The 23,488-nt window shown below is 45.6% G+C and overlaps 1 protein-coding gene across 4 annotated transcripts in view; it reads left to right on the top strand.

Annotated features, from left to right (window-relative positions):
- The window catches only part of adamts6 (ADAM metallopeptidase with thrombospondin type 1 motif, 6), a 281,109-nt gene that overhangs the window by 141,034 nt on the left and 116,587 nt on the right, over window positions 1-23,488 (top strand). For all 4 annotated transcript variants that reach the window (XM_055635078.1, XM_055635071.1, XM_055635051.1 and 1 more), the window contains one exon: window positions 11,424-11,570. In XM_055635078.1, coding sequence (XP_055491053.1) covers window positions 11,424-11,570 — 147 coding nt within the window. The remainder of the gene's footprint in view (window positions 1-11,423; window positions 11,571-23,488) is intronic.

The raw sequence follows: 23,488 nt of genomic DNA, 5'->3' as shown, positions 1-23,488 counted from the left end.
AATTCTCTGAATGCTTTCAAGAGAGAGTTAGATAGAGCTCTTAAAGATAGCAGAGTCAGGGGATATGGGGAGAAGGCAGGAACGGGATACTGAATGTAGATGATCAGCTATGATCGCAGTGAATGGCGGTGCTGGTTCAAAGGGCCGAATGGCCTACTCCTGCACCTATTGTCTATTGACTTTTAAATTTCATTGTACCATGTGCAATGACAATAAAGAGATTCATTCATTCATTCATTATCTAATGCTTATTGAAACTAATGTTCTATCCTGTCGGCTATCTCTCCTTGGATCCCATGCAATTTTAACAACCAGAGCAATCTACCAAGCGGAATCTTGTCAAATGTCTTGTTGACATCTATAATGCCTACAGCGCTGCCCGCATCAATGTTTTTGGTTACATCTTCAAAACATGCAATCAGATTTGTAAGACACTATCTCCCATGTAAAAAAACTGTGCAGACTATCCCTAATCAGCCTTTGTCTACCTATATGCATACATATCGTAACCCTTAGAATACTCTCTAGTAACTTCCTAACCACAGATATTAGATTCACTGGCCTATCGTTTCCCAGGCTTTTCATTGCTGCCCTTCATAAATAGAGGCGCAACATTTGCCATCCTCCAGTCTACTGGCTCCTCATCCGCATTTAATAATGGTTCGTAAATCTCAGCCAGGGTGACTGTAACTTTCTTCTGTAGCTTCCAATAGTATCCTCAGATATATCTGAAATTTGTTTATCTTCATTCATGTTAGGATCTTCATCATCTCCTCGACCATAATACTGACTGCCCCTAAGACACTTCCATTGATTGCCCCAAGTTCCCTGATCCTCGTGTCTTTCTTCATGGTAAAAACGGAGGAGAAATACTGATTGAGGACGTTGCCCATCTCCTCCACATAGAGTTGACTGCTATGATTTCTGAGGGGCCCATTCTATCTTTGGTTACCCATTTTTCCTTAGTGTAGTTATAAACAGAGGAACAGCTTCTTCCCGACAGCCATCAGGCTATTAAACACTACAACGTCATAAGCTTTGAACTACATTAGACTATTATTATAATTATTATTGCACTGTTATTGTTTTTGTTATATTATTTATTATGATTACATATTCTGTTGTTCAGCAGTAAGTAAGAATTTCATTATTCTCTCTGGGACATATGACAATAAAACACTCTTGACTATTGACAATCTCTTGGTTCTTACACTTAATATTATCTGCTAGTGTTATTGCCTGACCCCTTTTTGCCCTCCTGATTTCCTTCTTTAGTGCTCCTCTGTTCCCGAAACTCCTCCAGGGATACACTTGATCCAACCTGCCCTTATCTGTCCCATATTGCTTTCTTATTCTTGACCAGAGCCTCACTTTCTCTCGTCATCCAAGCTTTCTTGTGCTCATCTGCCTTGCACTTCACTCTAACAGGAACATGCATGCTCTGAACTCTTGTCAGCACATTTTTAAAAACATCCCACTTTCTGGACTTTTCCTTTTATTCAAACAACCTGCTTCAATCAACTTGAGCAAGTTCCTGTCTAATAGCTTCAAAGTTGGCCTTGTAGAATTTTAACTTGTTGGCCAGCCCTGTGTTTATTCATAACTATCCTAATTCTAATAGAATGGTGTTTGCTGGTTCCACAAGGCTCATCCACAATCCAAGGCTCATCCATTTACCCTTCCCAATTTCCAAAGACTAGATTAAGCATTGACCTCTCCTGTGTAGGGCCTCTGCATATTGCCTGTCGAAACCTCCCTGAACACATTTGACAAATTATGCCCCTTTTCTAGTTTGACAGTTCCAGTCAATATTGAGCAATTTAAAATCCCCTGCTACGACAACCTTAATAGTATTGTAGCTGCCTGCAATCTCCTGGCATATTTGCTCTTCTAATTCCTGTGGACTATTTGGGGGCCTGTAGTACACTCCCAACAACGTGATCATCCCTTTCTTATTTCGCAGCTCCACCCATATACACTTAATTGCCAAACCATCAGCAATATCATCTCTGGCGACTGCTGTGACATCCTCTTTAATCAAGAAAGCAACACCCCCTCCTCTTAGACCCCCACCTCAATCTCTTATGAAGCATCCGGACCCTGCAACTTTAAGCTGGCAGTGTTGTCCTTCTCGTAACCAGGTTTAATGACTGCAACTCCCCAGTCGCACGGACCTATCCATGTCCTAAGTTCATGGGTCTTACCCATCAAGCCTCTTGCATTAAAATAAGTGTAATACAAAGCAACAGTCCTTCCTTGCTAGCTGCCATTCTCCTGCCTATTCTGTCCATTGATTTATTTTTCATCACCATCAGCCACAATTTGATTTTTTTTTGATGAGGTAACATTAATGAAGTCTGTCAGTAGACCTATATTTAAGAGGGAGTTAGATGTGGCCCTTGTGGCTAAAGAGATCAGGAGGTATGGCGAGAAGGCAGGTACGGGATACTGAGTTGGATGATCAGCCATGATCATATTGAATGGCAGTGCAGGCTCGAAGGGCCGAATGGCCTACTCCTGCACCTATTTTCTATGTTTCTATGACCATGACTGTATAGAATTTAGTATGGCACTCAACAAGGTCTGCTATGATAGACTGGTCCAGACATTTAAGGCACATGGGATCCAAGATGAGCTGGCGAATTGGATTCAAAATTGGCTTGGCGATAGGAGGCAGAGGGTAGAGGTGGAGATATGCTTTTGTGATTGGAAGCCTGTGATACAAGGATCAGTGCTGGGATTCTGTTTTTGAAATATATTGTAAAGAAACATAGAAACATAGAAAATAAGTGCAGGAGGAGGCCATTCGGCCCTTCGAGCCAGCACCGCCATTCATTGTGATCATGGCTGATCATCCCCTATCAATAAACCATGCCTGCCTTCTCCCCATATCCCTTGGCTCCACTAGCCCCTAGAGCTCTATCTAACTCTCTCTTAAATCCATCCAGTGACTCTCCACTGCCCTCTGTGGCTGGGAATTCCATAAATTCACAACTCTCTGGGTGAAAAAGCTTTTTCTCACCTCAGTCTTAAATGGCCTCCCCTTTATTCTAAGACTGTGGCCCCTGGTTCTGGACTTGACCAACATTGGGAACATTTTTCCTGCATCTAGCTTGTCCAGTCCTTTTATACTTTTATATGTTTCTATAAGATAACCCCTCATTCCTCTAAACTCCAGTGAATACAAGCCTAGTCTTTTCAATCTTTCCTCATATGACAGTCCCGCCATCCCAGAGATCAATCTTGTGAACCTACGCTGCACTGCCTCAATCACAAGGATGTCCTTCCTCAAATTAGGAGACCAAAACTGTACACAATACTCCAGATGTGGTCTCACCAGAGCCCTATACAACTACAGAAGAACCTCTTTATTCCTATACTGAAATCCTCTTGTTTTTGCTTTCTTCACTGCCTGCTGCACCTGTAAGCCAACTTTCAGTACAAGGACGCCCAGGTCTCGCTGCACCTCCCCCTTACCTAACCTAACCCCATTGAGATAATAATCTGCCCCCTTGTTTTTGCCGCCAAAGTGGATAACCTCACATTTATCTATATCATACTGCATCTGCCACGCATTTGCCCACTCACTCAACCTGTCCAGGTCACCCTGCAACCTCCTAACATCCTCTTCACAGTTCACACTGCCACCCAGCTTTGTGTCAACCGCAAACTTGCTAGTGTTGCTCCTAATTCCCTCTTCCAAATCATTAATATATGGTAAACAGTTGAGGCCTCAACACCGAGCCTTGCGGCACTCCACTCGCCACTGCCTGCCATTCTGAAAAGGACCTGTTCACTCCTACTCTTTGCTTCCTGTCTGCCAACCAATTTTCTATCCATGTCTACACCCTACCCCCAATACCATGTGCTCTAATTTTCATCACCAGTCTCCCGTGCGGGACCTTGTCAAATGCTTTCTGAAAGTCTAGATACACTACATCCATTGGCACCCCTTCATCCATTTTACTTGTCACATCCTCAAAAAATTCCAGAAGATTAGTCAGCATGATTTCCCTTTCATAAATCCATATTGACTTGGACTAATCCTTTTACTGCTATCCAAATGCCCCATTATTACCTCTTTAATAATTGACTCCAGCATCTTTCCCACCACTGAAGTCAGGCTAACTAGTCTGTAATTCCCCTTTTTCTCTCTCGATCCTTTCTTGAAAAGTGGGATAACATTAGCTATCCTCCAATCCACAGGAACTGATCCTGAATTTATTGAACATTGGAAAATGATCACCAATGCGTCCACTATTTCTAGGGCCTCTTCCCTGAGGACGCTGGGATTTATCATCCTTCAGTCCCATTAGCCTTCCCAATACTATTTCTCGCCTAATGAACATTTCTTTCAATTCCTCTACCCCCTTAGATCCTCTGCCCTCCAGTACATCTGGGAGATTGTTTGTGTCTTCCTTAGTGACGACAGATCCTTAGTGAAGACAGATTCAGCTCATCAAGTATGCTCTACTATTCAATTATGACTGATCTATTTTTTCCTTTATACCATATTCTCTTGTCTTCTCCCAATAACCTTTGGTGCCCTTACCTATCAATCTCCGTTTAAAAATCCCCAATGACTTGGCCTCCATAGCTGTTTGTAGTTGGATTCTCATGAATTCCACAGATTTACCACCCTCTGGCTAAATAAATTCCTCCTCATCGCCATCTTAAATGTACGCACTTTTATTCTGAGACCGTGCTCTCTGGTCCTAGATTCCCCACTACTGGAAACATCCTATCCACCCCCACTGCATGTAGGCCTTTCATCATTCAATAGGTTTCAATGAGATCTCCCCTCATCCTTCTAAACTTCAGTGAGATAAACCCAGAGTCATCAAATGCTCCTCATACATTAACCCAATCATCCCCAGGATCATTCTCGTAAAATCCCTTTGGACCCTCTCCAACGTCAACACATTCTTCCTCAGGGCCCGAAACAGTGCACAATATTCTAAATGTGGTTTGATCATTGCCTTATAAGGCCTCAGCATTACAACCTTGATTTTTATATTCTAGAGCTCTCAAAATGAATGCCAGCATTGCACTCTCATAGCCTATGCCTTTATTCCTTCTACCAAATGCATGACCGTACACTTTGCTATGCTGTATTCCATTTGCCACTTATTTGCCCACTCTTCGAACTTGTCCAAATCCTGTCCAGACTCCCTGCTTCCTCAACACTACCTACCCCCTCCACCTATCATCTGCAAACCTGTTCACAAAGCCATCAATCCTATCATCCTTTCATTCAGATCAGTAACAGATAATGTGAAAAGTAGGGAAACCAATACTGACCCCTGCGGAACACCACTAGTCACCAGCAGCCAACCAGAAAAGGCCTCATTTATTCCCGCTCGTTGCCTGCTGCCTTTCAGCCAATCTTCTATCCATGCTACTACCTTGCCTCTCATGTCATCAACTCCAATCTTGTTTCGCAGGCTCACGAGCAGCACCTTATTAAAGGCCTTCAGAAAAATACCATGGACAAGATGGCTAAATGGCATGTTTCCGTGCAGAGTAGCTCTATGACACAATTGCTCTATGAATGCTGGAGGCATAATTCAGAAGTTTGTGAATGATAGAAATGTTTGTGGTGATACAAGGAACTGCATAAGTTGGTTTACAAAGAAAGACACATTGTGCTGGAGTAACTCGGCTGCTCAGGCAGCATCTCTGGAAAACATGGAGGTGATATTTTGGATCGGAACTGAAGAAGTGTTCAAGTATTAAGTGATGCATTTTGAGAGGTCAAATAGGAATAAGGCATATACAGCAAATGGTAGTATGCTATGCAATATGTTCATCATCAGAGGCACTCTGGGGTTCATACTGTAGTTCCCTGATCACCGATTAGATGGCATTTGCATTTAGTTTTGATCTCCGAACTGTAGGTGGGATATAGTTAGGGTACGGAGAATGCAGAGGAAATTCATGAGGATGCAGCCTGGATTGAGAGGCTTTTAATTATGAAAGATTTGATTTTCTGTGAAAGGAAAAAAAGGCTGAATGATAACCTGATACTGGTATATAAGACTGAGAGGCATAGATTGGCATAGTCAGAATCTTTTTCCCATATTAGTGGTATAAAAAAAAGAGAGTTTAGATTTAAGATGAGAGGAAAGAGGATCTGAGGGGATTTTTTTTAAATGCAGAATGTAGTTGATATCTCTACCTCTTGGCTATAGAACGTGGTGGAGCCAAATACAATCACTGTTTGAAAGATATTTATGCAGACACTTAAATAGGCAAGGTGTAGAGGAATAAGGCTAAATGGGATTGGTGTAGATGAACAAAAGAATTGGCATGGGCATGGTGTGCTGCATAGCTCTATGGCTCGAGTAGTCAGGATCGACCCTGGGTCTCCGACGCTGCAAGCGCTGTAAGGCATCAACTCTACTGCTGCGCCATCCTGCCGCCCATAAGAGAATTAAGGACATCCTGATTTCTACAAAAATCTGTAAATTCCCTTTGTGTTATTGTGCATCCGATTCAGTGCACCCATAAGAATGCAAAACATCTGATATCTGAAAATCTCATCCGTGTTTCATTAAGGCCTTCACAGCTGCTCCAGCTATATCACAGGTATGCTAATACCACCTCAACTGACTGGCATCCTAAAGCAAGCATCGGACCCTAATCTTCTCCCTTAATTGAAGTACCAATTCTTCCTATCCACAAAACTCTTCTGGCTTCTCGTCCCCACTGCATTCCTCCCTCCCCCAATCACAGGCAACCTCTCGGACCCAACACCTACTTGTGATGAGGATGGACATGTTTTACGCTGGAAAGTTTTCTTTTTTTTTGCCAAGATTCACACAAAAAGCCAACAAGGAACCCATTAACATTAAATATGAAGAATTAAATAAATGCACCCATCCTATCCAGTTTATCCTTGGCACTGATTGTGGACTATCTGTCTGAAGTAATCATTGCGCAATACCTCTTCCAAACACTTAGAGAAATTTAGCACGTCCAGATATTCAAGTATTAAGAGCTGCTTTAATGAGACTGGTGTATATAATATGGATGTGAACACAGAGTCCGGGACTTTCATTAAAAGCAAGGAATTCATGCCAAGAATGATCCCAAAAAAATCACATTTCATGTTGATGTTATTGTGGGCAGTCAATTTCATATTTAAATCTAGGACATCTCATCCAAAATGGGTCTGGTGACAACCATACTCTTCCATTCATTCTCTTGCTGTCCACTTCTTCCTCCTTTCCCACCTTCTACAGTGTCATGCAGCAGTTAAAAGTCAGTCTTCAGACAGCTGGCTTAAGCTGTGTTCCTGAATTAAGCCAGCTGTCAAAGGCTAGCAAAGACTGCTAGCTGCTGCTGCTGCAAGGTTGCACCAGGAAGGTTTCTTGTCAGCAGGGTTTGTTGACAGCAGCATTTGTCATTAGTTATGGATACTATCGGGTATGACTTGTGGCTAACTCTGAAGGAGTCCGTCCCCTCCAGTGGTTTTGGAAATTTCACTCAGCAAGTTTCAGTAAATTTCAACTTATTTTTGAGGACAACTGCGAGACAACGGGATGCACCATTATCTTTAAAATCTTGACAAAGTTTTTCCTGGATGGAACTCACCCTTTTTAGGTTTTGTGTTTGCATCAGGAAAATCATTAGGAAAACAGGGTTTGTTTGGCAGTATGATACAGGACAGTCAGTGCTCCTTTTAAAACTAAGTTGCCTCTTATCTATTTCATTTCCAAACCTCTCAACTTTAGAAAGGCTTCTATTATCAAAAGAAGTGCATGCACACACACACACACACACACACACACACACACACACATTCACACACACACACACACACACACACACACACACACACACACACACACACACACACACACACACACACACACACACACACACACACACACACACACACACACACACACACACACACACACACACACACACACACACACACACACACACATATATATTTTCACATGCACATGATATAGTCCCAGTTACTTGCTTTGGCATATCTTGGAACATTGGGGACAATATGATGCATTCTGATTCATTTATTTCTATACTTCCCACGATATGCTCCATTGTCTGAAGACAATTTTGCTCAGCCTACATATGTCCTTATATTCCTTATTGACTCAGCAGGATGGACTGCTCTTAAATAAAATGGAAAAGGTTACAGCCATCACGCAGTTTCCTCACTCCGATTTTGCCACTCCTAGACTGAGTCACCAAGAGGAGGCATTATCGAGTGTCCTGCCAGTTTTTCCTCCCTTCCCCAGATGAATTAACTTTTATTTTCCAGAGCATTGGTTATATGGTTTTCAGCTTGGAGACGCATGTTTTTAAAGGCTTGATGAATTTATAGTTCAGAACTTTGGTGTTTGTTGAGATAGTCATGGCTATAAATTAACAACTTTTGCAGGATATTTTCAAAGGAGAGATATTAGTCAACGCAGGGTAAATGAAGACTGGGGAATAAAAACAGTAAAGTCGGACTGTATATTTTGAGAGAGTTTCCAGTTTTTGGATGTATTTAAGATTCAGGGTATCAGAACTAAAAGAAAAACGACCACGTAGAATTTTATAAGGAATAATGAAGGAAGTAGAAATGGGGTGTGAGGAAAATACAAAGGGAACAACCTCACCTGGGAAGGTAAAGATGGCCACTATGTAGTGCATATGTAGCATGGAGTTCATGTTTCTCCCTTTGGTCATCCGCTGCTATCCTCTCTGCTGCTCGGTCATTCCCCTTTCTTTCTCCTGTCTGCTTCTAAATTCTTGTTTTTCTTTGGATAGCAAGGTGATGTTACATCATAATATTCCACTGCCATCGTTCTATCTTGCTCTTTATTTTTAGTCAAAAGTTGTATTTTGAATTTGCAACCATCCCCCACCCACTGGCTGTGCCTATGACTGACCTTTCAGCTGCATTCTGGTTCTTGGCTAGGATTCCATGTTTCTGGGCCACATTTAAATACATTTTATTGCCATTTCTGGATCTTGTGGTGACCTACAATGTCACTGTTGTTTGTTTTCCAGCCCTTTGCAAGCATCTGTTTACATGAGCCTTCACTTTTCCTGGAGCAGGGAGGAAAAACTGGCTGGACACTCTAAAATGTCATCCATGAATATGTCCTCCAATATCCTACTGTCTTGGATTTCATGTGCCAGCTACCTGTTTCTAAACTTGCACAAACGCTTACTGATGTTCCAAACTCACTTTACTTCTGTCAACTTTATCGCATTGCAGGACTCCTCCCTTATTTTACCATTTAAAGTTACCTTGAAATCAGGTTATAGTTAAAGGGGAGATTGGATAGTTTAGGTTTATTCTCCCTGGACCCAAGGAGGCTGAAGGGTGAACTTATATAGATTTTAGAAATTATGAGGGGCATTGACAAGATAGTCTTTTCCCCAGGGTAAGAGAATCTGGTACAAGATGGCACAGGTTTGGGATTGGAAGAGAGAAATTTAAAGGAGGGTAAAGGGTAAGTTTTTTACTTTGAGGATGATGATTAGAATGAACTGCTCAAAGAGGTGATGGAGGCAGATACAATTTCAACAGTCAAAATTGTTTGAACAAATTGTTGGATAGGAAAATCATAGAAATGTTTTTTCCAGCATTTTGCCATTTTTCAAGGACTTGCATCCCAAGATCTCTCCATACAACAGTCATGGTTATCATGCCCATCCATGTTTATTACCTCCCCTTTATCATCCATGTCTCCCCTTGGTGAAATCTTGCAGAAAATCATATCATTTCAACGTACATTCACAGTAGTACATTGATCTACCCAATCACCACCATATAACCATATAACAATTACAGCACGGAAACAGGCCATCTCGACCCTACAAGTCCGTGCCGAACAATTATTTTCCCCTAGTCCCATCTACCCGCACTCAGACCATAACCCTCCATTCCCTTCCCATCCATATACCTATCCAATTTATTTTTAAATGATAAAAAATCGAACCTGCCTCCACCACTTCCACTGGAAGCTCATTCCACACAGCTACCACTTTTGACTCCTTCACTGTATCAGAACCAGCTTGAAAGTATCTCCTTAGAAATAGTGAAAATCATTTGTGTTTTTGTATATAAACAGAATTGTTACTCTCGTTCTCAGCTATAAACGTATTGTGGCTTCTTTGCATTGACGTTATACATGAACATTATTTTTAATTGTTCTTCACAGTGACTTTGTCACAGACAGAGACTAAGCAACAAAGTTTATGATAGGGGCTGATGAGAATTACATTGTTCTTCTCACCATGTAGTTGGAAAATTGTTGTGCTCATCCAGTCAGGCAGTTCTCACAAGTTGGTTCTCATTACTTGCATTATTTTGGGTTGAGTTTTCTTGGCCTTCAGAAAATTTAAACTCTTGATAAGAGAGACTGAAGATTGCCAGCAATTGAAACTCAGAACTCATGGGCAATGCAATAGTTAGCATTGCTTTTATACAACACCAGATACTTTGGTTTCAAGTCAAACTGAGTTTATTGTCATATATTAAGTATGGTGAGGTACAGGTACGATGAAAATTTGGACCTCCGATGTCGCCCATGTGGAGTTTGTATTTTCTCCAGGTGCTGCATGGTTTCTGGGTGTTCTTGTTTCCTCCAACATGGCAAAATGTATTGGTTGTCAGGTGGCTGCTGTAAATTATTCCAGGTGTAGATGAGGGATCAGAAAATCAGGGGTGAAGACGGGCATGCAGAGGATGTACGCGACAGGGAAGTATGTGGGATCATGGGACCGACGGGAATGTTCTGAATGCAGGCGAGCATAAATCATGAAATCATGAAATCATAAATCATGAAATGTGCACTTTGCTTGGCCATGACCTTCAAGCATTGATGGGAGAATGACTTGAGACATGATTGGGATGAGAGAGGATTAGGGAACACACTCGTAGACTAATTTTATCAAGGAGTACTTTAGCATACTTTAGTCCCTCACTTACCATACATAATAGAGACTAACAAGAAATGTTGATGCTCAATTGGGATGTTATGGTAGCAATCTGCTAAACATCTGCACATATTGGGCACAGGCCAATGGATATATATACAGTGGTAATATATAATCCATATCACAAGAGATGTACCTCGTTCATGGAATGAGCCATTTTCCTGCTACCTCTTACACTTCATCTGTCCGTCACCGAACATATACTAAATTCTCCTTTTGCTGAAGAACAAAAACTACAAATCAACTGAGTGCTTTAGTATGAAGGCAGATGGGAATTGAAAATGTTTTGAGAATAAATGTACATCAACACACAGAAATCAAGCAGAGTCAAATCTCAAAACGTAAAGCGGTCTGAAAGCCTTTTGCTACTGAGCCTGATGCTTTGATTATGAGAGGGTGGCATGTTGGATAGCTGTCCACATTAAGCTAACACAATATTTCTTTCTTTATAGTTTCGGCATGAACCATGATGGAATTGGAAACTCCTGTGGGACGAAGGGTCATGAAGCAGCAAAGCTCATGGCAGCTCACATTACTGCCAACACCAATCCATTCTCCTGGTCTACATGCAGCAGAGATTATATCACCAGCTTTTTGGAGTAAGTGCCTAGTAGCACAGAACATTAGATTATCAGATTTATAAAGAAGGTAGCCACTATTATTCCCCAAAAAAACATAGAGTTAATTGATATAATTGGATTTGAAGCTTACTGAAAGGTTTAGTTTAGCTGAATAAAATGGATATATACGTGATTTTTGACATTTGTTGATCCATTTAGAGTAACCGATATTTATAAGAAAGAAAACCAGCTGAAAAAGTTTTTCTTCGTTTAGTCTTTATTTATCCTGTTAGTTTAGCTTGTCAGTTAAGGAGAGAAATATGAATATTTTAAAAATGTTGTTTATTTATTACCACATTGTACAAATATGTCCAATGGAATCTGAGATGTTTTGCTTATATTGTTGTTGATTTATCCATTGCACGTTATCAGGTTTGAACAAAGCCTTGAACCAATTAATTAACCAACTTTTGATTGTGAGTCTTGGCGATGATCATGGGATGTGTTCAAAGCATAATAAATAGATCAACATTCTATATTTTGTGGAGATTTTGCAGTGAAGCAGCCAAAATGCGTAGCAAGGAACTGCCGATGCAGGTTTACACAGAAGATAGACACAAAATATTCCATATTTTATTTTGTGTTACAAATTTTGTAGAGTATAAATGGTTTTTGTAATTATAAAAAAAAAAAAATTCTAATTAATTATCGACAGTAATGCACGTAAAAATAATGCTGGATGTTCTGACGCTCAGCCTCACATTGGTTTTGATCGCGACAGAGCATAAAACCAGCTAAATGGTTTTGGCTCCAAAATGTTGGTTTCCATTATCAGCCGGTGGGAGCCTGTGCAGGGATGAGTTATAACAGCTTGTTCTGTATTGCTGACATGTGGAACTGATATACCGCCTTGTATAAATAATAGCTTACTGCTCCTATGGGGGTTTTATGCACATTGGAAACAAAGTGGGGGGTAATCACTGACTTTAATTTTCACCCGGTATGAAGTGACATTCTGAGGAATACTCAGATCTGCCTTTAACACTTGTCCACAGACTCAATGTCTTTTTTTTATTCCCCTAAGTGGAAAAATTGACAGAAATCTTGAGAGCTGTCCTTAATAAAGCAGCAATCCAGCTGTGTGCATTCCCTTAAGACAGGGGCAATATTTAATGTTTTCTTCCAAAACAGATCATTGGCCCAAAACCTATCCTGGTGATCAGATTGATGTTTTTTTTAACACAAAATGCGATGCTAAAATAATCTAAATACTGAAGTTAATTATTTAAATGAAAAGATAGCTCTGCCAATATAAAGTAGCTGGGACAGAGCTTAAATCTCCAGACAATAAGGCTGTAAGCACATAGATTCATAAATTGATTTAGAGCCTAATTATCTAATTGGAACATTTGTGACAAGAACATTTCAGCAGTGGATTTTGTCTGTCCAGTTTGTTTGTGCCAGCCAATGAACTTTCCACATTGTACATTCAGGGTTAGACCCCATTAGATTCTGCCAGCAATTGTTTCTGTTTTTCAGACCAAATATTTAGTGCTGCTATAGGCAATCAGAGGCCTGCAGCAACATTTCTCTGCTGATACATTTTTGGTGGAAGGAATTTCTTCAATGCTGGAAGCTGGTGAAATACGCACATGGGATACTTGCTTTCATTGTAAAGTTATGTTGTAGTGCGTGGGTCTCAAAAGGAAGCACGAATTCCAGTGTTTTGAGAGGCACCTTTTATTATGTTCCTCCCGGTTGTAGGGAAGACCAAACAAGAGAAAGATGGCACCCAAACCCCTGCCTTTAAACCCTCTGGCTAAGGGCCGCCTCCGGACTGAACCACTCCCGTGCCGAGGGGTTCGACAGTATGATGGCACGACCCTTGGGAGCCGCCACAGGACCCCCCCCCCGCCCCCAAGAACCAGAGGCACGAAACGCACCGGCGGGCGCACGACCCGGCCGGCCCGCGTGCGGAAGTTAGCCGCTTGCGCGGGGGCGTAGGCGGAGGGACAGGTCGAGGGACTGGCGGGAGGACAGGTGGAGTGACAGGCGGAGGGAGCCGTGAAGGGGGGCGCCCTCGAGGCCGAGGTTGGGCAACCAGCACCGGCTGGTCAATGTCCAGGTGTGCCGGCTTCAAACGGTCAATCGACACGGCCTCCGGCCGGCCCCCCATGTCCAGGACAAAAGTCGACTGCCCGTGTTCCAGCACCTAGAACGGGCCCTCGTACGGCCTCTGGAGTGGCGTCCGGTGGGCATCACGGCGCAGGAAGACGTATGGGCAGTCCGTGAGGGCCATTGGCACGTGTGGGCGAAATGTCCCATGGCGGGATGTCGGGACGGGTGCGAGCCTGCCAACTCGCTCGTGAAGGCGCTTTAGGGTGGATGAGGGCGTTCCCTGCTGCCCCGGCGCCGACGGCACGAACTCCCCGGGCACTGTGAGTGTCGACCCGTACACGAGCTCCGCCGATGATGAGGCCAAGTCCTCTTTGGGAGCAGTCCGGATGCCCAGCATGACCCACGGCAACTCGTCCATCCAGTCCGGGCCGGATAGTCGTGCCTTCAATGCCGCCTACAGCTGCCGGTGGAACCTCTCCACCAGACCGTTAGCTTGCGGGTGGTAAGCCGTGGTGTGGTGTAGCCGCACCCCCAGCAAGCGAGCCATGGCTGACCACAGCTCGGAGGTGAACTGTGGCCCCCGGTCTGAGGAGATGTGCGCCGGCACCCCGAAGCGAGCAATCCAGTGCGCAGACAACGCACGAGCACACGTTGCCATTGAAGTATCGGCCAGCGGAATGGCCTCCGGCCACCGCGTGAAGCGGTCCACCATGGTCAAAAGGTGGGTGATGCCCCGGGACGGCGGGAGAGGCCCTACAATGTCTACGTGGAGATGGTCGAATCGCCGGTGAGGAAGACCAAACTCCTGGAGAGGCGCACGGACATGGCGCTGGATTTTTGCCATCTGGCACGGAATGCAGGTGCGAGCCCAATGGCCAACCTGCTTGTGCAGACCGTGCCACATGAAACGAGCGGCCACTAGTGCCGTTGTCGCCCGGATTGATGGGTGAGCCAGTCTGTGGATCACCTTGAACACCCTCCGGCGCCAGGTGGCAGGGACGATGGGGCGCAGCTGACCGGACGACACATCGCACCGGATTGTCACACCCCCAGGACCGAGAGGGACATCCTCAAGGCGGAGGCTGGAGATGGCAGTCCGGTAGGCGGGCACCTCATCGTCCGTGAGCTGTGCCTCTGCCAGAGCAGAATAGTCTATTCCGGGCGCCACCTCGAACACGGCGTTGATAGCGGGGCGGGACAATGCGTCGGCCACCCGGTTCTCTTTCCCCTCGATGTAGCAGATAGATGTTGTATACTCCGAAATGTAGGCCAATTGCTGCTGCTGTCGTGCAGACCAGGGGTCGGAAACCTTCGCCCGGGCGAAAGTGAGCGGCTTGTGGTCCGTGTAGGCGGTGAACGGGCGGCCCTCCAAGAAGTAGCGAAAATGGCGCACAGCCAGGTACAGAGCCAGGAGCTCACGATCGAACGCGCTGTATTTTGTCTGCGCACGGTTGAGGTGCCGGTTGAAGAAGGCCAGGGGCCGCCAACCTCCGCCCGTCAGTTGCTCCAGCACAGCACCAATCGCCGACTCCGAGGCGTCCACCGTGAGAGCAGTCGGGGCATCTTCCCGCGGGTGCACCAGCAGCACGGCCCGAGCAAGGGCCTCCTTCGCGCCGTCGAAAGCTGCCTCCGCCTCGTGGGTCCATTCAACGTTCTTGTTCTGCCCACCCGCCAGAAGCCGATACAGAGGCCGCATGATGTGGGCCGTGGATGGCACGAAACGATGGTAAAATGCCACCATGCCGACAAACACCTGCAGGCCACGCACCGTGCGTGGGCGGGGAAACCGACGGATGGCGTCGACCCTGTCAGGCAGGGGAACCGCGCCTTGCGCAGTCACGCGGTGGCCGAGGAAGTCAATCTCGGTTACACCAAAACGGCGCTTGTCGAGGTTGATGGCCAAACCATGCTCGCTAAGCCACTGACAGAGCTGCCGAAGGTGGGCGCAGTGCTCCTGCGAGCGGCTGGCCACCCAGATGTCATCCAGGTACACGAACACGAAATTGAGGTCACGACAAACCCCGTCCATTAGGCGTTGAAAGGCCTGCGCAGCGTTCTTGAGGCCGAACGGCATCCGCGTGAACTCATAAAGTCCGAATGGTGTGATGATCGCCGTCTTGGGTACGTCATCCGGATGAACCGGGATCTGGTTATAACCCCGTACCAGATCCACTTTTGAAAATATTGTGGCCCCAGCCAAATGGGCCGTGAAGTCCTGGATGTGGGGTACGGGGTATCGATCCGCTGTTGTTGCGGCGTTCAGCCATCAGTAATCCCCGCAAGGTCGCCAGCCCCCGCTCGACTTAGGGACCATGTGGAGTGGGGACGCCCAAGGGCTGCTCGAACGGCGGACGATCCCCATGGTCTCCATTGTGCGGAATTCCCGCCGTGCCAGACGCAGTTTATCCAGCAGCAGTCGGCGTGCTCGTGCATGGAGTGGTGGGCCGGTAGTCTGGATAAAATGTACCACTCCGTGGCTGGGGGTCGATGATCGAAACTGTGGGGTCAGAATGTCTGGGAACGCGGCCAAGATCCGTGCGAAGTGGGAGTCCACGGGCACCAGGGGCCGTCCCACCGGTTGATACAAACGCAATGTGATCGGCTCCATCGTAGCGGCGTTGACCAAACGCTGACGCCTGACGTCCACCATGAGGGAATGCGCCCGGAGGAAATCGGCCCCGAGCAATGGTTGGGAGACGTCGGCAATGGTGAACCGCCGCGAGAAATGGCAGGAGCCGAACACGATCGGAACCATGCACACTCCATATGTCCGGATGGGGCTGCCATTCGCCGCGGTGGGGACGGGCCCCCGCTTACCGGAACAAATATCGGCCATCGAAGGGGGCAGGACGCTGAGCTCCGCTCCAGTATCCACGAGGAAGCGGGTCCCGGAGCGCCGATCCCAGGCGAAAAGGCGGTGAATTTGGCCGGCCCAGGCGTTTCTCGGGAACGTGCACGGCTGGCAGCATTGTCATGCTGCGGCACCCCAGTGCTGATGGAAATAGCACCAGCGCCTCACGTTGGTGTTACTTGGAGCTTGCCTGCTCCCGCTGGTGGTGCCTGCAGCTTGCTGGCGCTGGACTGCAGGTGCAGTACCCCCTCACTGCCGCTGGGGGGCGATCGTACGGATCAGGGCGCGTCGGCCTCAGGGGGACCCCGTCTCTGCTGACAGCCAGCGCGCTGACATCATCAGGGCGCGCCTCCCGAGGGCCCTGAGGTCGGCAAACGAGGCGTCTGTGAGCTGCAGACGGTTGTAGGCCGGCAGCAGATGCAGGTAGGTGTACTCGAACAACAGGCACGGCGTGTGCCCATCCAGTAGAGCCACCATCTCCTTTAGGAGGCTAGATGGCTGTCGGTCGCCTAGGCCCTCCATATGCAGGATCCTACCTGCCCGCTCCATCCTGCTTAGTCCATAAATCTGGAGCAGGAGCTCCTTGAGGCCGAGATATTTACCAGTGTCCGGGGGGGCTGCGAGGAAGTCCGTGACCTCTTCAACCGTGTCCTGGTCGAGGGCCCCCACCAGGTAATAGAAGCGGGTGGCATCGACCGTGATGCCCCGCAGGTTGAACTGGGCCTCCGCCTGCTGGAACCAGATGAGCGGCCGGGTGGTCCAGAAGTTGGGCAGTTTCACTGAGACCGCGTCCAGAGACAGGGCCGGGCCAGCCTGGGAGGAGGTAGGGCTTTCTCTTCTCTCCATCATGACGCCAATGGAGCGTCGGGGGTCACCAATGTAGTGCGTGGGTCTCAAAAGGAAGCACGAAGTCCAGTGTTTTGAGAGGCACCCTTTATTATGTTCCTCCCGGTTGTAGGGAAGACCAAACAAGAGAAAGATGGCACCCAAACCCCTGCCTTTGAACCCTCTGGCTAAGGGCCGCCTCCGGACTGAACCACTCCCGTGCCGAGGGGTTCGACAGTATGATGGCACGACCCTTGGGAGCCGCCACAATGTCAAACATTGGAGTAACTCTGCAGGTCAGGCAGCATCTCAAAGATTAATGTTTCTCTGTCTCGTTGCATGCAGGCATGGACTGCTTCATTTGTTGCATAGTTTTCAATAGGTTGGAACCATGTTGCACCATCAATAAAACATCCCTTTTTCTAAACCTTTGATTGACGCCAAGCTGTTAATGCATAGGCTTAAAATGGTTTAAGCCAAAACACCACACTTGCGAACTCTTGCGATAAGTAGTCATTCTCACATTTGCCTGTGAAATTCAACTCTTTGGTACATGCTTTGATAAACGGTACAGGTGCACAACCTTTTATCCGGTGTTCCGGAAACCGAAAAACTCGGCCATTTTTTCCAGGATGTCGTCTGCACACCAAAGCTCGTGTTTGGCGCCAAACGTGACCCAAAACGACCCACGGTCAACCCCAAAGATCCTATAGCTTTGCTATAGAATCTTTGGTCAACCCAGGTCTGTACTACTGTAGCGGCTGCCTCCTCCCCAGAGACCGGGGAGACACTTACGCATCTGTAAATCATTGCTTAAATGTTAGTCAGTTAGTTTGGAAGGCTTTTATGTGAAGGGGGGGTTGAAGGGGTAAACTTTAATTCTTAGTCCCCTACCTGGTCGGAGAGACGGGGAGCGGTCAATGCCTTACCGGGTCGCCGTGCAGTAAGCTCCGCAGCGCTGTGGCCGCCAACTCCCAGCTGGGGCTGCGGGCGGCGCCGGTTGTAGCTCCGACCCCGGCAACTCTACCCCTGGCTGCGAGGCGCTCCAAATCCAGCGCCGCCCGCGGCCGGACGCCCCCCACCCCAGCTCAGCAAATGTTGGGAGTCGGCGGCGTCGCAGCGCTGGGATACCAGCGGGAAGCGGGCAATGCCTTACCGGGTCGCTGTGCGGTAAGCTCCAGGGCGCGGAGGCCGCCTTCTCCCAACATTCGCGGAGCTGGGGCTGCGGGCGTCCGACCGCGGGCGGCGCTGGATTTGGAGCGCCTCGCAGCCAGGGGTAGAGTTGCCGGGGTCGGAGCTACAACCGGCGCCGCCCGCGGCCGGACGGAGCCCCCAGCTCCGCGATGTTGGGAGTCGCCGACCAGGTAGGGGACTAAGAATTAAAGTTTCCCCCTTCACCCACCCACCCCACCACCACCACATAAAATCCCTCCAAACTAACTGACTAACATTTATGCAATGATTTACAATGATTCCCCGGTCTCCGGGGAGGAGGCAGTCGCTCCAGACTTTTCAAGCCGCCCGCGCTACCTACCTAATCTACGCTAAAAATCTTCCATTCGGAAATCCGAAAATGTCCGAAATCCGACAAGTGTCTGGTCCCAAGGCTTTCGGATAAAAGGTTGTGCACCTGTACTAGAGGAATCCAATTTACGCATTGGTACGCAAGCAGATTGTGTATATTTCTGCCATTGTTAACTAACACGTATCCCAGTTTGAGCAATTACAGACCCACACAACTTAATGCAGAATATTATCAGTGTGAAGATGGAGTTTCTTCCAATCTTTTTATATCTGACTCTGACAGGTTTGCAATGAGGGTGAGTTTAAGTAGATTTATCTCTTCTGTTGGTTTGCTCATTATCCACTGAAGACCAGGAAACAGCTAAATCCTCTGTTAATTAGTGAGTATTGCCAATGGTAATGTGACAAAAAAAATGCGTTCATGGCAATTGAAACGCTATTTGTGTTCCTGCTACTTTCTGTGTTTCTTCCAAATGTTTTGAACACAGAGGTGCACTGCTCCAGCACCTGAGGGAGGCTAAAGGTGGCGCAGCGGTAGAGTTGCTGCCTTACAGTGCTTGCAGCACCAGAGAACCAGGTTTCGAACCCGACTACGGGTGCTTGTCTGTACGGAGTTTCTACGTTCTCCCTATGACTGCGTGGGTTTTCTCCGAGACATTCGGTTTCCTCCCACACTCCAAAGACGTACAAGTTTGTAGGTTAATTGGCTTGGTAATTGTAAAAAATGTCCCTAGTGTGTGTAATGTGCGGGGATCACTGGTCGGCGCAGACTTAGTGGGCCGAATGGCCTGTTTCTGCACTGTATCTCTAAGCTAAACAAAAGGATAGTAATCAGAAGGAATTCCCAATCCCACTTTTGACCTGATGCCTTGAAACTGAAAGAGTCTGGGGTCCATAACATCAGGCATCTTAAGTCTAAATTTAGACAGCTACCTCATTGGTCAATCAACTATCACCTTGATACAGTCATGCTCAAATAATTATGCTTTACAAACAATGTGTCAGACCCATTCACTGCACTCTTGGGTACATTCGTTCCCAGTGGCAGGATAGACTCATTGGAGTTGGCACTTTGATGTTAACACATGTAGAAAGCAGTAGTTGTGGGAGGAGGTAGTTGAGGCAGGTTCTATCGCAATGTTTAAGAAACATTTACACAGTTACATGGATAGGATAGGTTTAGAGGGATATGGGCCAAACACATGCTGGTGGGACCAGTAAGAATTTCATTGGGACATACATGTAATGTATTCATGCATTTTCATGTATATGCTAATGAGTTGGTGTTGTATATAAGTTGGGGATGTTGAGTAATAAATCTCTCTTGTGATCCAGCCAGCCTGCGTGTAAGTTGTTATTCATTCTGCTGTCGGGAATATAACAATACAGTATGACAATAAAACATTCTTGACTTGTAGATGGTACATGTTGACCTGTATGGGCAGGTTGGGCCAAAGGGCCTGTTTCCACACTCTAGGACTCTATGGCTTTAAAAGTGATGCACAGTTGCAAATACCATCAGCAGGTTGACAAGGTCAAACCCAGAGGAAAGAGATCTTACAATTATGCGAGTTGCCATTGTCATAATAAAATAGACCATTGAACAATAATAATAGCCAAAGCCACAGGAGATAAAGAGATGATATAAGGTACCTATGCTTTAAGCTAATACTTCCTCATTTGTTCCATTTCCTTTCATTTCACAACCTCCCGAGATCTAAGAGAGACATTTTTGTGGAAGCGAGTCCTTCCTATTTTGCCCCCTTCCCCACAAAAAATCACCTTACCTGCATTCTTATATACGTATTTATGGGAGGCCAAGAAATCTCTCCTGCCATAAGTGCTGGTAGGACTATTCCATGGCAAGATGGAATAATCTATCTCATTGCTTGATCTAATAATGACTGTCACCAGCTCAGCCAATGGTCTGTACATCATGCAGCTGTCGGATTTGAGAAAGCATCTATAAACGATGGCTCTCCAGGAACAAGTTGGCTAGAAGTTCTAAGTCATAGTCATATAACACGGAAACAGGCCCTTTGGCCCATCTTGACAATCAAGATGTCCCATCTACACTATTCCTATCTGCCTACATTAGACACATATCCCTCTAAACCAATCCTATGCATGTACCCATCTAAATGCATTTTAAATGTAAGTTGAAGGGTAAATTTGGATAAGGGTTCTGGTATTGCTCAGCTTGGTAATGTCAGTTATTTCTGTGACTGGTTGCTCAAGATTATTAGGTGGGTGTATATCATGTGACAATGCGTGAAGTTAGTGCTGCATAGGTAAGGAATGTGAATCACTGATCGTGGTCAAATGTGTAAGGTCGTTAAACTTCCTGTGCTGAGTTTAGTTCCTCACAACTAGACTCCTGGCGCTGACCTCCACTGCAGTCTCCTTCCGTCATCACTGGACAGTACGCTTTGATATCTTCTTGCCCCCATGTGGATGGAGAATGTCTTCACTTCGCCTTGCTTTCCGATGCCTCCAGAGTCGGTGTGTTCCCTTCTGAAGCCCAGCATCACCTGCTGGTGCAACCTCCCAGATGTAGAATGACTTGGTCACAAGCATCAGCATATCAGACCGAGTTGGATTATTGCTGGTTATTTCTAACTGCAGCTCGGGACTTCAGGCATCAGGATACACAAATCAATTTCAAGACGTGGTTGCTACAACCATACCATAGAGTTCTGGCCACAAACCTTCTGTGAAACTTCCACAGGCTCAAACTGCTGCCGGCTAAACCCAGAAAAATCTCACACCAATTTTCTATCCAAATTCTCTCCTAATTCGGGTTTAAATACAAGAAACGTCATAGTTAAAGCACACAACTTTAACACCTAGAAACTAGACAATCTCCTGCTTATTTATAGCCATCCATTTACAATGTAAATTATCTTTTTGCACTGAAGGGGTTGCTTCACTTGTAGCTTTCCATGAATAGATCTTTGGTAGAGTTGTGACCTTTGGTAACATTAGGCATACCTGTTACATTGTGTGTGGGGAGTTGGGGGATGTTGCTCAGGAACTGTTGAGTGTAAATCTGTATAAAGTCTGCCTGAATGGTTTAGTTTTTCATTGTGCAGCTGTGTGTTTTACCTTTAGTCTCACTTTTAATCATACAACCAGATGTAGGTATGTTTTGATTGAAAACAAATAAAGGAACCTTTTTGGTCAAATTAAGATTATGTTCTATATAGACTGGAAAATTGTTTCACATGTTTCTTGGTTTGGGTGCAATTTCTGCCCCTATCTATCACGTCTGGAGATTATGTGGACGTTAGTGGATGGTCTTCTGTGGTATATTATTTCCAATCCACATAAATTAATGAAATTCAGTACCATCATCATAACGTAATGGAGAATCATAATTTAAAAAAATGTTGGCATAACTTGATTTCATTAAGAGTCTTAATGAACTGATAAAAGAAATAAACATTGAAGTGTAACATGATAATGGTTATTGGCTAAATGGAAATAATATTATTTATGTTTAAAAGGAAATGAATCAATTTCATGTGACAGTTGGAATAATGGACTGAGTGAATAACCTATAATCTAGTTTAGCTTCCAGATCTTTCTATAAAGTGTAGGAGAGAGTAATGGTTTATTATGAACTATGTGGTTAGATTGCAGTCTTAAATTCACTGTCAGGTATTTTATACATAACCTTTTATAGTTATGTAGTTTCTGTTTCAATACCATCAGTTTTTTTCCTAATTTGATATTATGCCCAATTTTAGATTTCACCGATGCAAATTAATGACCTAAGTTTAATAATATATCTTGAAATTAGTTCTTGTGCATGGAAATACCGTGTTTTATAAAGATAACAGTAAATTGAGATGATAAAAATAAATAACCTTAAAAGTACATAGAAACATAGAAATTAGGTGCAGGAGTAGGCCATTCGGCCCTTCGAGCCTGCACCACCATTCAATATGATCATGGCTGATCATCCAACTCAGTATCCCGTACCTGCCTTCTCTCCATACCCTCTGATCCCCTTAGCCACAAGGGCCACATCTAACTCCCTCTTAAATATAGCCAATGAAGAGGCCTCGACTACCCTCTGTGGCAGAGTGTTCCAGAGATTCACCACTCTCTGTGTGAAAAAAGTTCTTCTCATCTTGGTTTTAAAGGATTTCCCCCTTATCCTTAAGCTGTGACCCCTTGTCCTGGACTTCCCCAACATCGGGAGCAATCTTCCTGCATCTACCCTGTCCAACCCCTTAAGAATTTTGTAAGTTTCTATACGATCCCCTCTCAATCTCCTAAATTCTAGAGAGTATAAACCAAGTCTATCCAGTCTTTCTTCATAAGACAGTCCTGACATCCCAGGATTCAGTCTGGTGAACCTTCTCTGAACTCCCTCTATGGCAATAATGTCCTTCCTCAGATTTGGAGACCAAAACTGTACGCAATACTCCAGTTGTGGTCTCACCAAGACCCTGTACAACTGCAGTAGAACCTCCCTGCTCCTATACTCAAATCCTTTTGCTATGAAAGCTAACATACCATTCGCTTTCTTCACTGCCTGCTGCACCTGCATGCCTACTTTCAATGACTGGTGTACCATGACACCCAGGTCTCGCTGCATCTCCCCTTTTCCTAGTCGGCCACCATTTATATA

Source organism: Leucoraja erinacea, chromosome 1, assembly GCF_028641065.1.
Source record: "Leucoraja erinacea ecotype New England chromosome 1, Leri_hhj_1, whole genome shotgun sequence".
Taxonomy (NCBI): domain Eukaryota; kingdom Metazoa; phylum Chordata; class Chondrichthyes; order Rajiformes; family Rajidae; genus Leucoraja; species Leucoraja erinaceus.
This window is presented reverse-complemented; position numbering and strand designations above follow the sequence as displayed.